The sequence below is a fragment of the Haliotis rubra genome, unplaced genomic scaffold, assembly GCF_003918875.1.
Source record: "Haliotis rubra isolate DU_JTF1 unplaced genomic scaffold, ASM391887v1 Scf47, whole genome shotgun sequence".
In the NCBI taxonomy this organism is placed as follows: domain Eukaryota; kingdom Metazoa; phylum Mollusca; class Gastropoda; order Lepetellida; family Haliotidae; genus Haliotis; species Haliotis rubra.
In genome coordinates, this window is record NW_025767157.1 from 2,645,449 (window position 1) to 2,661,242 (window position 15,794).

Genomic DNA, 15,794 nt, shown 5'->3' on the forward strand with positions numbered 1-15,794 from the left:
AACCTGGCATGGCATGGCATGATAGATGAACTATGGTAACCTGTCATGGCATGGCATGATATGATGAACTATGATAGTAACCTGTCATGGCATGGCATGATAGATGAACTATAGTAACCTGGCATGGCATGGCATGATAGATGAACTATAGTAACCTGTCATGGCATGGCATGATAGATGAACTATAGTAACCTGTCATGGCATGGCATGATAGATGAACTATGGTAACCTGTCATGGCATGGCATGATAGATGAACTATAGTAACCTGGCATGGCATGGCATGATAGGATGAACTATAGTAATATGAAAGAATCCAAATTTTTGTATTGAGCAGTGTAGAATACCTTGATGTTTGTGAACCACAGTCTGTTTTCATGCAGTGTGTACATCAGCCATGCATGGGCGTAGCCGCACACACACATCGCGATCACCCCCAGCACCACATTCTTGAAGATGGTCGTAACCATGTCAGATGCTTCCTCATCACTTCCGTTCTGTGTCGGTGTCTTTGATCTTGACCTTGGGTCTGCATTACGACCTCCACCTTTACCCTTTCGTCTTCTTGTGTCAGACATGTTTAACTGCAAAACAGAAATGATCATCACAGTTCAAACAACAACACTGCAAAACTGTCAAAATTTCTGTTTCTGAAGGTTCCATATTCTTGTAGCAAACCATATTTTTCATTCCATGAAGCATTTGTCTTGTTCAAACATTACATACACATATAAGTTACTTGACTCAATATTTTAGTTTGTTGTCAACTAGTGTAAACTATGATGACTTTTAACGGACACTTTACTACTGAAGTTGTATCTGGATGTATTCACAGAGCTACAGATAACTTTTTGGGTCATTGAGTTATGTACTCTCTTGTGTTCATCTCAATTGGGTATCCTAATTTTCCTTTGAGTAACCAAACAAATTGTACTCACCTCACTCAAACTCAATTGGGTATTTTGCCATTTTCCATTAATTGTAAAAATATAATAAAGTTTAAATGTTAGTGTTTCTTATTTATATTTGATCTGTAATATGAGAAATGATCAGAAAGACTGCAAGTTGCCACGTTCATGTCCTGAAATAGAACCTCTCAATATACCTCAGTTATTTTATCTATACACATTTCCGAAGCTAAGATTTGACATTTTTTTGTGTACGCATGCAAGATCACATTTACTGGGTATTTACAAAAATTCAAGCGTACTTGTACGCAATAGACTTAATAGGAATTGAGTTTTCACATAAATATTTGCGTAATTTACGTAGATACGCAGCTTATCTGTACCTCTGTATTCAGGATCTTAATGATAGGAAAATATCCTGAACAAAAGAACATTTTTTTCAAGCAGTCACATCTGTTGATCCACATAGATGAAAGGCGTCAGTGTTTGATATTGACAGTTTAACTTGACTTGAGTGTATTGCCTTCAGAGCCTGGACAATTATAATGTGTTGACTGTTCCACCAATCAATCCACCTCCCTCTAGAATAGCAGCATTAGGAATGTCTCTAATGGACTGACAGCAGAGTGATTTTATATCAACTTATATAGACAAATAGGGCCAGTTAGACAATCAAACATTTAGCAGGACAACACAATTAAACAATTTCCATCAAATTGGAAAATCAGCGCTTGTCAAAACTGATAAAACATAAAAAGTTAAGGGCTGTTCTGTTGATAAAAAGAGCTGTCCTCTAATATAATAGCAGTGTTATATACCAGATGTTTAGTAAGTTTCCCTTATACAGTATATTCTTCAGGCACTGCATGAAAATCCTAGCACTACCAACAATGATGTGTATGCGATTGCTGGGGGTAAGATACCAGCTCACTCCACATATTTAGCACTCCAGGATCAAGTTTAAGAGATCACTTGATATGACATAGATAAAAGCTAGATTCAAATACTCATATATGATATATGACTTATATCCCAGTTCTTATATCATTGATATATGTCAATATATCATTGTATCATAACTGCTGAGTAATCGAGCTAATACTATGCACACAAACATGGCATGATCTGATTTACCTGTCTGGCTTCACACTTACTTAACATTGGATCAGCTCCCATCTAATGCAGTAATCTAGCCAGGTGGCCAACTAGTCTGCTGATAGTCACTGACAGAACCAGTTTAACAAGACAGAAACAGGTTCAAATGACATAACAGGGTTCTCACAGAATCAATGAACCCTGTGGTGGAGCTTCAGACTCACACATGGGTACAGTGTCATGCAAGGTCATATCTGCCCTCTGTAATCAGCAGTTGGTAACATGAGCGGCTTGTTGAAACCACACTATGTACTGAAGTCTTGTTACCTCCCACATTACTGGGTAGACAGTCTAGCCCAGTCTGTAGGATCTGTATTAGTTGGAATACATGATAGCAGAACATATTGGTGTCTGGACATTCGAAGTATTTCATGAACACATGATATATTTTATGTATTGACATAATCAGGAGCGTGATTTCAGATTGTGGTTTGTTGTTTAATGTCATATTCCAGTGGTTTGTAAATAATCAAGTCTGGACATGATAATCTGGTTCTTTTTCTCTGTCAGTCCAAATGTCCTGAAGAAGTTTTCTAAACTTGGTAATGATACTGAAGAACATCATGTCAAAAGTTGACAAACTCATGAAAATTACCAATAGCTGTTTGCCTCGACCTCCATCAAAATAAATGAGACTGACTGACTGAGTTTTGGTTTTATGCCGCTTTTAGCAATATTCCAGCAACATCATGGCGGGGGAAACCAGAAATGGGCTTCACACATTGTACCCATGTGGGGATTCGAACCCGGCCTTCGGCGTGACGAGCCAACGCTTTAACCATTAGGCTACCCCAACGCCCCAAAATAAGTGAGAAGTAGACACATATCACTATCACTATTGAAATTAAGGGGACTTGGGGTCTTCAAGACATGCTCCCTTAAGTATTGAAATTCAGGGACACCCTATATTTTCACCTTTTAACATTTGGGGTATGATGTGGAGTACATTATTTCCGCACTTAATTTCAAGCAGTGTACATCATGTATACATAATGGTGTCATTATTACCAAAATGCTTTCCGTTTTTTCTTGTTTACAGTGAGAAAACAAACATGTTCCAGCAGCTAAATCTGATCAAGTTTGTCATCAAACTTGTCTACTTGCCAACACTACATTCTGAAATGTGAATATTACACATTTGTATCCACCTAATCAGACTACTTCAAATTGAGATTATGTATTGAAGAAGCCAAATCTCATAACAGTTAAATTTAAAGGTAATTGTTAAATATAATTTATTTACTTACTTAAATATAAACAAGATAAGGTAATTTCTTGAAACATTATTATAAGGTATGTTTGGGTGTATTTATAAATAGTCTGTCAACAAGTGGATATACATACTAGTTACACATGAAACATCCTTGAAGATGTTACAGAGCTGATGTGATAAGCTCAGTCTAGATCCAAAACATGCACTACACCCGAGACACCATCATGACATGCCCTAGCACACCACTACCACCATCTATAGCCTATCTACAGCTATATCACTATCACCTACACCTTGATAACCACTGGCACCTGCAACCTACTCTACTGTCAGAACAGCATGTAAATACATCATTACTTTGTTGTGGAGGTGTTGCTTGTTATAACCACCCAGGAAGATGCTCCATGTGGCTGGACATCAACGTCACACAGGAAGGCGTCGCTAGGTCTTACTATTGAGGGGACTGACAGAAACATATTTCTCCATTTTATATATATTTTTCAAAAAGGCATAAATGAATTCTTTGTAAATGCTAAAACATTGTAAATAAAGTGAATTTCAAGTTTTAAAGTCAAGTATTAGATACAAATACCATGCTGTGGTAATGGTTTGGACAGTATATATTCAAGTCGGAAAACTGACATGAAGATGTTTGACAGGGTCCCCCTTGTAACTCCCTACAAGGATCAGCTTGTCATGTCTGACTGCACACTACCATACAGGTTTGCCAGCTTCAACAATTCTATTCATACGTGAATTGTGTCAATACAGCCTGGTCTCCCTGGTTCACCACTGTGGGCAAGTCCCACTGCTCTCCTACCTTGTGCTTAAACAAACCCTACAACCATTCACACACACAGACATACACTTCTGATGTGGACAGTCTCCAGGTTTACCTGTCGTAACATATATATTGCATCGTTCACTGCACTAGCTGAAGATTCCCTGTAACCATATTTGCTACTTGTCTTCTGAATCTACAGTATGAAACTACATAGTCTTTGCTTATTTAATTTACTTCATACCATAAAACAGACCATGTGTTGCCAATAAATATTGATGTTATGCCATTGATGTAGTATTTGATGCATTTTTAACAATGTCTCAACATCAAGGCTCTAGGGAATTTCTATTTGGTCAAGAATTGAACCTGTGTGTGTAGGCTTGGATGGCTGTACCTCCTGGGAACATCTATCTTATGGTTTATAGCTTCAAACAAGACTCTATTGAAAATAAAGACATAAAGTCGTGGTGTACTGGTCATAACAGGTCACAGAAGAAGGATTGTTGTGCTTGCTTTGTCAAACTATTGTGGCAAAAAACCTTGGGCATATCTGCCTGGTGCATAAGTTATGTCAATATAATAGAAACTGTCACCATATTTCAAAACTAAAAACTTAAAAATTACTAAACTCAATACTAAAACTGATCTACTCCTATATCTGATACACAGTATTAACTAATACACCACAAGCTGCAGGTTGATCTCCACATAACAGTCTTTGAGTGGCAGTTTTAGATGTTGGAGAGTCTGATAAAGACAAACTTTATGGATGAACAACATCTTTATTCAGGTGATGCGACGTTTCTTTACAGATTCTTGCATCGTTGTCAAGCAGGTATGAAGAATCTGAAACGTTGCATCACCTGTTTATGTTCATCCATAAAGTTTGTCCTTACCTCTACATAACAGCCTGTACAGTGTGTCCACCATTGTCAGGTGTTGCTCTGATAGCAGGCATCTGTTCAGATGAAATCAAAACATGGATTTTCATACAAAGCTGCCAGAATCTGATTAATTGCCATTCAAAATGGTCCCTGCATGAGGACAAACTCAATATTTACACCATTTAAGATTACCGGTATATGTTGCAGCTGTTGATCAGTGAAACTTTGTATTGTGTGTCTATATGATCAATAATCTCTGAGTGTGTCCATGTGCATGCTATATACCGGTATGCTATATTCTATTCTATCCATCTATTCATCCATCCACCCACCCATTCATTATCCATCCATCCATCCATCCATCTACCCACCCACCCATTATCCATCCATCTACCCACTCACCCACCCACCCATCTACCCACCCATCCATCCATCCATCACCCACCCATTATCCATCCATCCATCCATCTATATTAGATTGTATGAGTGGCATACCTGCATTTCATATAAAACAACAACACAAGCTGTGCCTGAGGAAAGGCAGGGAGGTCCTGAAATCTCCTGAGTGGGAGATAACAGACTGATTACGATACGATGCTTCACTTCAAATGTTTTCTGTGGGCACTGACTTTAAACCCAGATAATGTCCTGAAACATGTTATTTCAAGTAAAATGAAAGAACAAGTAAAAGATCAACCCTCAACAGGTTGCTACAGGGACTAATAATGTCCCTCCTCTTTAACCCTCACTTTGACGTCAAATACAATTCAAAATATAGGTACATCATGCACACAAACAAACTTCACAGTTTGGTATTCTGTGGAAAATTCCATGTTTTGTGAAATCATCCACTATCATTGCATGGAGAGCAAAGTGGCTGAAAAGTAGGCCACTTTTTAAGCATTACTAAATCACCATTCATTGCATTATTCAGAGTATATTTTGGAACAGATAAAAATATTATAAATATCAAATATTTACTTGGAGAATTAAATTTAAAAAAACATATTTGTGATCATGGATAGTTGTCTTTGATGAAATCACCAATTATCATTTTCAAACATTGCTGATAACCCTAGAATCTCTTTGAATGTTTGGAAAATCATCATTATTTTGTTTCACCCAATTAATTTCACTATTGATATCTTTTGTATTGGTACAAGACAGGGAACCAGTTTAAATTGGCACCAATTATGTTATAATCTAAGGGGGCAACTCATGTTTTGGTCTGAAACGAAAGACTGACTTTCCATGCATATTTTGAGCTTCCTGCTGTCAATGTGACCAAACATTATCGTATATTAAAACAAGAAAAAATTGTGTCCAGGGTCACGGATGCCCCTGCTGACATTCATAAGACATATAAAGAACAATAACTGAACAAAATTCACGAACAAGTTCAATAAACATCTATGCAACTATGACATGCACACCTTTCAGGTCTCAATGAAACACATGTATAAGCTTAATCAATTCTGTTGAGCAGTTTTTGTGGAGAAGTGGATAGACTTAATCCCCTATTTCACTATCATCAGAGAGAAATTCAGGAAAATTTATCTAAGTTCAAAATTCTCTAAACATACAAAAAATTATAATATACGAAAACAAAATATTAGATGCACACCTTTAGAGTCTCTATAAAAGACATATGTAAGCTAAATGAGTTTTGCGCTATGGGTTTTGAGGAGAAGTGGATAAAGTACACCCCTGTTGTATGGGTAATACCCCAATGTAAACTGTCACCATATTTGGACATACAACAGTCCATGAAATAAGCGTTAACAAAGTTAAGAGTGTGAAAAGTGTCGTGGTGACCTTGAAGATAAGGTCAAGGTCACCCAAAATCAACTGGTGTTTCCCCAATGTATGCTGTCACCAAATTTGAAGACATTGGTACAACATCAATGAGATGCCGTGTTAAGAAGAGTTGGAAAAGTGTTCAAAGTGTCGTGGTGTTGAAAATAGGTCAAGGTCACCGAAATACATTGGTGTCTGTGTAATCCCCTAATGTAGGCTGTCACCAAATTTGAAGACATTGGGTACAACAGTCCATGAAATATCGCGCTAAGAAAAGTTGAAAAGTGGTCAAAGTGTCGTGGTGACCTTGAAGATAAGGTCAAGGTCACCCAAATCCACTGGTGTCTGCATAATCTCCCAATGTAGGCTGTCACCAAATTTGAAGACATTGGGTACAACATTTCATGAGATATCGCGTTAACAAGAGTTAGAAAAGTGGTCAAAGTGTCGTGCTGACCTTGAAAATAAGGTCAATGTCACCCAAATCGACTGGTGTCTGCATAATTTGAAGACATTGGGTACAACAGTTCATCAGATATCGCGTTAACAAGAATCGGGACATACGGACGGATGCCGCTGAATACATAGTCCCCCGTTCCGGGTTGCGGCTGGGGACAATAAACTAGCAATAGCAATATCACTGTGGAGGCTAGTGAAAGCAATAGATTGCTGTAGAAGCTAAAGTGGTAAGTTTTGGCATATTCTGGAACATATTCAATATGGCAGGTTAAAGTTAACTGTTCAACTGAGAGTTTTAGTCATAAAACAAAGATTGATCAACATTGGAGAAGTTTGATGGAGAAGTTGATAGACTTCATCCCCTATTACACTATCATCATAGAGAAATTCAGCAAAATGTACCTCAGTTCAAATGTCTCTAAACTTACAAAAAAAACAATAAAATACAAAAACAAAATATGAGATGCACACCATTAGAGTCCCAAGAAAGCGCATGTATAAGTTCATTGAATTCCACAGAGTGTTTTTTGTGGAGAAGTCGATAGAGTACATTCCCTGTTTCGTACAGACGGATGGACGGACGGACACGGAGGGTAACCCTATATGCCCCTAGCCATATATGGCGGGGGCATAAAAATTGATATCCAGTAATTTCAAAATTGTGTATTTCTTCATGTAAGATAAAAAGTGGTGTGAAGTATCTGTCCTTGTCAATAGTTCTGGAGGTACAAGTGGCCATTATAAGAGCCAATAAATAACCATGGATGACTGTGTTCACCTGACAAGGTAGGTTTAAGTGTTTACAGATCAGTGAAAGTCACTTAACAAGTGGTTCTATAGCAGTTAGATAGTCAGTGCACATTGTCAAGCTAATGACTCTGAAAATATAGAAAACACCAGAAAAAATATACCAGAAATGATCAGAATAGAACTAAACGAAACAAATATTCTTAAAGATAAGGAAGAATCAGAATCTTTACATGAATGTCCTATTTGTTTTATGAAGATCATGACAATCTAATATTTCATTTGTCTTTACTGTAACAACAGAACTCTATTAGGTGACTTCAAGAAAGTTTATTTATGGTATTGTTAGCAACACTTTAAGCCTTACCCTATAGATGACTTACATGATCTATTTGTCATAAAAACCATTCATACAGACATAACAATCACCACTTTCAAAATTCTTTTCAGTTGTCCTTAGATAATCTGCTAAGCTGGTGTTTACTCTAAATAACAGGTGTCCTCAACACGATTAACATAAACACCCCAAACACCTAGAGCCTTTTATTGTTCTTACAGAAGATATAACGCTTCATGTAGCAATCACATTCATGCAGACACATACAAGGAGATTTCACATGAAATCAGCCATGAATTTACCATAACAAGGAATGCTTGGCGTCTCCAAAACATGGAGTCTGAATGTGTAAGTAATGACCCAAGTTCAGGACTGTGCACAGATTAATAGAGAGATAAGTACTGCTTATGTAATGACTATAAGGATAGGCTGCAGAGAGCTGGAGGTTTTAGTGCCAACACAAATATCGGTAATAATGTCAGGCTATTAAACTGACATATCTATAGACTGGGCCACTTGTATAGAAATGTGGCGTTATCGAGGCTGAGAAGGTAATCAATCAGGGCTGAAAGTGACATGGCTTGTTGACTCCACACGATACTCGATGTAAAGTGTGAAGGCCAGCTAGTGAAGGCCAGTTAGTGTGAGTTGGATTATCAAGTGGTTACCAACATCATATGCCATGACAGCTCTTTCACATTTATCTGATTTCTATGCTGAATTTGAAAAAGACCCTACGTTTCTTCAATGAAAGCCCCTGTAAAGTACCCGTGAAGATCCGGGATAGAATTGTTCTTCAGTAACTCATACCTGTCATAAGAGGCAAGTAATCGGGTGGTCAGGCTCGCTGACTTGGTTGAAACATGTCATTGTATCCCAGTTGTGTAGAACGATGCTCATGCTGTTGATCACTGGATTGTCTGGTCCAGATTCGATTATTAACAGACCGTAGTCTATAGCTGGAATATTGCTGAGTGTGGCGTAAAACTAAATTCACTAACTTCAATGAAAAGCAGTTAAAATTCTATTAGGGCATTCAATGCATCATACAAAACATGTGTATTAATGGCACAAGGTCCTAAGCCTACAATGTACGTTTTAAAAGCTATATAACCCTCTCTTCAACAAGACCTGGACTACAGCCTAGCTGGATGCAGCATGTCACTGTTGGGCATGTAATATCTACAATATCTTCCACGTTAAACACATCAAACACTTACCTGTATCTACTGGTAGGTGTTCAATAAAGGTGATATACATGAATATATGAAATAACTTCAATCACTTCAATCACAGTCAAACATGGTCAAGATGGCTGCCATTGGCCATGTGACATCATCAGTAGGACCTGGACCAATAGTCAAAAACTTTCATGGACTTTGACACGCTGTCCAAATATGACCCCAGTTCTGTTTTCCTGGATTTTAGTCATCTCAAAATAATTCTAGTAGCATGAAAGAATAACTGTCCTTAACATAAGTTTAGAAGTACACAAGGCAATATATCGTTTGTTGTTTCACCAAACACTGCAATATTCCATCTACACAATGACTGTAGATATTTCAGCCTGGACCAGACAATCCAGTGATTGATATCATGAGCATTGGTCTATGCATTTGGGATATGATGTCCATGCATTTGGAATATAACATGTCAACTTAGTGAGCTTGACCATACAATTTGATAAATAGTAGTTAAATTGCAATAGTACACTTGTCCCAAGAACTATAACATATATGGATATTACAGCATAGGTGTGTTTGGAGATCATAAATATCCTGTGTTTCTGACATATAGTTTTCTAATTGCAATTCACAAGAATAATATATATGGATGTTACAGCATGAATGTGTTTTGGGAAGGTAAATATCCCGTATTAAGAACTTTACTGTGTTTGCATTCCTTGGCAAGCCAAATACTTAGAGGATAACCAGCCAGCTGCAAGAAATTATAGATTATCTGTTCTTAGTTAAGGAGTGGTATTAATCCTCAGCTTTTGGTGAGGGACTTACACCAAGTATTTACCAGTGACACATAATCTGTAATTCTAAGTTTCAGGTAGGTTATTCAATTACATTTTAAGAGAGAAAAGGAAGAAAAATGTAAAAGTATCAACCCTACAGAGAGAGCCTACTGTTCAGATGAACAATGAATAATGTCATATCGTTTTAAGAAGCACTGTGATGTCATATGGTTTCCACTGACCAATCAGAATTGATAGCAATGAAGCTTACTGAAATGCATGAAAACCTCTTTAACATATTTATATTCAAATTCTGTTGTAGAAAAAGGTATTCTCATCTCCTATAAACAGTTTTGCTGGAAAGTGCATATTAATACCGGGTAATATTAATATACGAAGTCATAAGGTCTGTGTTTGTCAGTCAGACAGCACCTACAGTCAACACTGTTCCTACAAAAACATATTTGTGGCCAAAATGGCTAAATGACACTTGCCAACACATACTTTGTCAAGGTAACTTCTCAAATCACAAAAAGAACTATTCTGGTGTGGCCTTTGACAACAAACAATCCATTGATTTGCCTGCTTTATGAATCGCCCTTCATGAAAGGGAAGTAACTCTTGTTGTAATATGCCATGAAGATTTAGAGTATCCTTTCCAAATATGTTATGAAATGCAGTTAGATATCCCACACATACACATACAATTTCAGACTTATTACAGCCAGATCTAGTTATTTCACATATGGGGAAAGACCCCAAACCACAGAGGTCAAAAGGTGCAGGTTTTAGAACTAATCATGCTGAACACTTGTCTACACTTGTGAAAGGCCTCTGTTACGCTCTGTTAACCACAGGGTTTCAGTATATAGATATTTTGATAACACTAACAATTATCCCAGTAACTTGAGCTGATCCCCAATGGGCAATTCTGACTTGACTGCTGATTATAGATGAGATAGCATTAGGGGTATTGTCTCTTCCAGCCAAAACAAAACACCAGACCCTTCCACATGGTGACTGATGACAAAATATTAAACTGCAGGGTAAAAATATGTACACTTGTACTCATGTTTGATTCTGGCTGAAAGAGAAACAAACATAAAATGGTCATCCAATGGTTATGTATTTGTTACGAGTATCACTGTTGTTTTGTACTGTAAGTTTGTAGTGTTTTGGCAATCATTTTGATGACGTCTGTTTGGGCCGGCAAATGAGATAGGTAATACAAATTGATAATTGTTAACTAAATATCAATCAATTATCAATTAATATCCAAAAAGTAAATTTAAGCCAAAACTCTAAAAATGACAGGCAATCAGCCACATGACACAGTGCCCTGTGCCCATACCACAAAAGATCTTAGTGCTAAGGTGATTGTAACTCCCATTCTGTATCATAGACTTACGATCACTTTGAAGAATTGTAGTTCAAAGTGACAATGAGTTTGTGGAGTAAATCCTGATAAATATAAATCAATGGAAGTGACAAGAACAAAAAAAATTAATCTGTAAATTGGTCTCTTTTTCAATTTCACTGGAAAATAAAGTGACTTGTCAACAATGACCGACAAGTAACTCAGTTAACATGGGCACAATTTCCTCCAAGTCTTTATCTTGGGTCCACAAACTACGCAAGCACACCAACTGTCAATAGAAACTATTCACTGATACCATGTACTCACAGATAAAGCCCCAGCCATCAAAAAGTTGCCAGCCAATTAAGGCCCAAATCAAGTAGTGCACACACACGCTCCAATCTTTCACCTGTTGTTGGATCAATCAGGTAATCATGTCATTGATTTGATATTGATTTAGCACTGGAGGTAAATGCCTCAACTAAGTGAAAGCAGCCCTTATGGTGACACAAAAAACATGCACTACCTCATCCCACGCCAGGTTACCAGGGGAGAGTGTGTGACAACCACATCCATCACATCCATCCTCCAACACCATGGAAACAACCGTATCATGTAAAAATTGAAACCTGGGATTTATATAGGATTAAAACATTCGTTCTTTGACCAAAATTTACTGTGCATTGATGACTCGAAGCTTGTGGCAATAAGTCATCAAAAAAGACACTCAAAAACTATATGAACACCTGGGATTTATATAGGATTAAAAACAATGTGCCCTTGCAAATTGGGAAAACAACATTTTGTCCAAAATTGTCTCTGTTATTGTCAGATGTATTTTAATATGGCATTTGACAAGATAATGTAAAACTAAAAATCTTCCTCTTTTTGCCGATTCTGTTATCAATGGGATATAAGGCACTTTGACCAAGTCATCATATAAGTTACAACAAAATTTATATGAAATATTTAACTATGAACTTTTTAATTTCCATTTGCTAATACTTACTGCATTTGCTGCAGATTTGGGCCTGCACATTGAAATCTGGTCAGTTCCATATAAATCCCCCTACACTGATTTGTTCACTTGAGTCATTTTATGCAGCACAGTCATATAGTGTCTGAAATGACCAGGGTCAGATTATAATTTTCCTGACAACACGAAAATGCACACTTTATGACAGCTGCTGAGACCTATCCATAACAGCTGACAGATACTGAAGGAACCTCATATCATTAACATATCCTTTCTTGGATGGATTACACAAACAAATCCACACATAAATAATCTGAATACTCTGTTTGTAAGCCAGGAACAATATCCTCTGTTAAACCAGTCACAAGTAAGGCCTTAGAGTTACATTTAGACCAAGATAAAAAAGTTATTCTATATATTAAAAATATATCTACAAACTAAAAATTAAATCTAGACTTGTCAAATCATTCTAGACTTGACTTAATTCCATCTTTCTCAAATGCTGTCTGGGGGACAAAATGGCTTCTTATTGTGCAAGCATGCTACACAAACATTGCCTAGATAACATATGCTATTCCATGGCTAATACTTGAGTCTCCTTGATCAAAACATTAATTTAAAAATGGAATAATTACTGGGTATTTTCTAAAAGAACTTTTCTGAACCACTTGATTATTGTCCAAACTAATGATGATATTATGAATACATGAATTGACAGAAAGAAACAATTCAGTGTCTTAAAAACAAATACAACACAGTTTTCAGGCTGGCTTGAGCAAACATTGTCCATGGTTAACATGGTATTTTAAATTCTGCAGGCATTAACATATGTTGCATGGGCTGTCTTGGATATATATGCGTCAGGGTCTGCATGAGGGACTACTGTCCATCAGAATATCATACCATTATTTAGTCAGTCATTTTTCTGTAGTGGGGGCGGTGGGGTAGCTTAGTGGTTAAAGCGTTAGCTAGTCATGCCGAAGACCCGGTTCGATTCCCCACATAGGTACAATGTGTGAAGCCCATTTCTGGTGTCCCCCACCGTGATATTGCTAGAATATTGCTAAAAGTGGCGTAAAACTAAACTCAGTCAGTCAGTCAGTTTTTCTGTAGTGAGTGAGTGAGTGAGTGAGTGAGTGAGTTGGGTTTTTAGCAATGTTCCAGCAATATCACATCAGGGAACATCAGAAATGGGCTTCACATATTGTTAAGCCCATTTCTGGTGTCAGAAATGGGCTTCACATATTGTACCCACGTGGGCGTGACGAGCGAACGCTTTAACCACTAGGCTACCCCACCACCCCTCATTTTTCTGTACACTACAAAACATGGAATGATTTCCCCAAGCAACAAGAGAGTCCAGTATTTTAAGCTCTTTAAAAACCAACACCAAAATACAAACTGTGCCTTTAAATCTTTCATGGGGTTCTTGGAGATACATTACAGTACTCCCAGTTGAATTATGACTTATGTATTAAGAATTAATGTAACACAGCCCTAGCTGTCGCTGTAGTTCTCCATGTGAAATTTCTATTAGTACCGGTACTTACTTGAGAGTATGCACGCTCACATACACACACACTTTCTCTTTCTCTCTTTCTCACACACACACACAGTCGAGATAGTCAACAGTTGATATTGGTATGCAGGAATAAGGTCTCACACAAAGGCTGGGTAGTCAACAATGAACATAGGTGTGAGGAAATAAGGTCACACACACAGTTGAGATAGTCAACAATGGATATTGGCATGCGGGAATAAGGTCACACACACAGTTGAGATAGTCAACAATGGATATTGGTATGCGGGAATAAGGTCACACACACAGTTGAGATAGTCAACAGTTGATATTGGTATGCGGGAATAAGGTCTCACACAAAGGCTGGGTAGTCAACAATGAACATAGGTGTGAAAAAAATAAGCTCACACACACACAGTTGAGATAGTCAACAATGGATATTGGTATGCGGGAATAAGGTCACACACACAGTTGAGATAGTCAACAATGGATATTGGTATGCGGGAATAAGGTCACACACACAGTTGAGATAGTCAACAATGGATATTGGTATGCGGGAATAAGGTCACACACACAGTTGAGATAGTCAACAATGGATATTGGTATGCGGGAATAAGGTCACACACACAGTTGAGATAGTCAACAATGGATATTGGTACACACACACAGTTGAGATAGTCAACAATGGATATTGGTATGCGGGAATAAGGTCTCACACACAGTTGAGATAGTCAACAATGGATATTGGTATGCGGGAATAAGGTCACACACACAGTTGAGATAGTCAACAATGGATATTGGTATGCGGGAATAAGGTCTCACACACAGTTGAGATAGTCAACAATGGATATTGGTATGCGGGAATAAGGTCTCACACACAGGTTAGATAGTCAACAGTTGATATTGGTATGGAATAAGGTCACACACACACAGTTGAGATAGTCAACAATGGATATTGGTATGCGGGAATAAGGTCACACACACAGTTGAGATAGTCAACAATGGATATTGGTATGCGGGAATAAGGTCACACACACAGTTGAGATAGTCAACAATGGATATTGGTATCAGGGAATAAGGTCACACACACACACACAGTTGAGATAGTCAACAATGAACATAGGTGTGAGGGAATAAGGTCACACACACAGTTGAGATAGTCAACAATGAACATAGGTGTGAGGGAATAAGGTCACACACACAGAGTTGAGATAGTCAACAATGAACATAGGTGTGAGGTAATAAGGTCACTGAGACAGAAGTGAGGTAATCAACCGATAGTGGGTGTGGGTAGTCACAATAACATATAACATGCCTGGACTCAACTGAGCGAAAAATTGATTTATCATATTATACATCATTTGTTTTGAGAAGTCAATCTCACCTTAGGTGATCAATTCTTAAATGTTGACAGATGACACACAGCTGTTGGCTGTTGATCTCCCTGATCTTAATTACATGGATGAACTAGGAATTTGATCACGTTAAAATTGAATTACTTACACAGGTGTTCAGTTATTGGACTTTCATGCATATTCTTCGACCACGAAAGCTGGTTTGGACAAACAATATACATGAATGTTACAAAAAGTGCTTAGTTGTGGAACATTTTTTAAGCTTCTTTCATCTTGCAATAAATGCAGAAGTTAATTTGTAATAAGTTTTCAATGGTGAGATTGGATGCCAATTTTGCACAT

At 37.5% G+C, this 15,794-nt stretch overlaps 1 protein-coding gene across 4 annotated transcripts in view; it reads right to left on the reverse strand.

Moving 5' to 3' along the window:
- Nucleotides 1–15,794, reverse strand: part of LOC124290545 (probable C-mannosyltransferase DPY19L3) — a 56,744-nt gene that overhangs the window by 18,072 nt on the left and 22,878 nt on the right. For 2 of the 4 annotated variants that reach the window (XM_046727296.1, XM_046727293.1), the window contains exon 2: nt 346–582. In XM_046727296.1, the coding sequence (XP_046583252.1) occupies nt 346–576 (231 nt within the window). In that variant the 5' untranslated portion in view covers nt 577–582. Of the gene's footprint in view, nt 1–345; nt 583–2,060; nt 2,080–3,631; nt 3,710–15,794 lie in introns of those variants that run through there. The other 2 variants (XM_046727294.1, XM_046727295.1) reach the window with 2 other exon arrangements.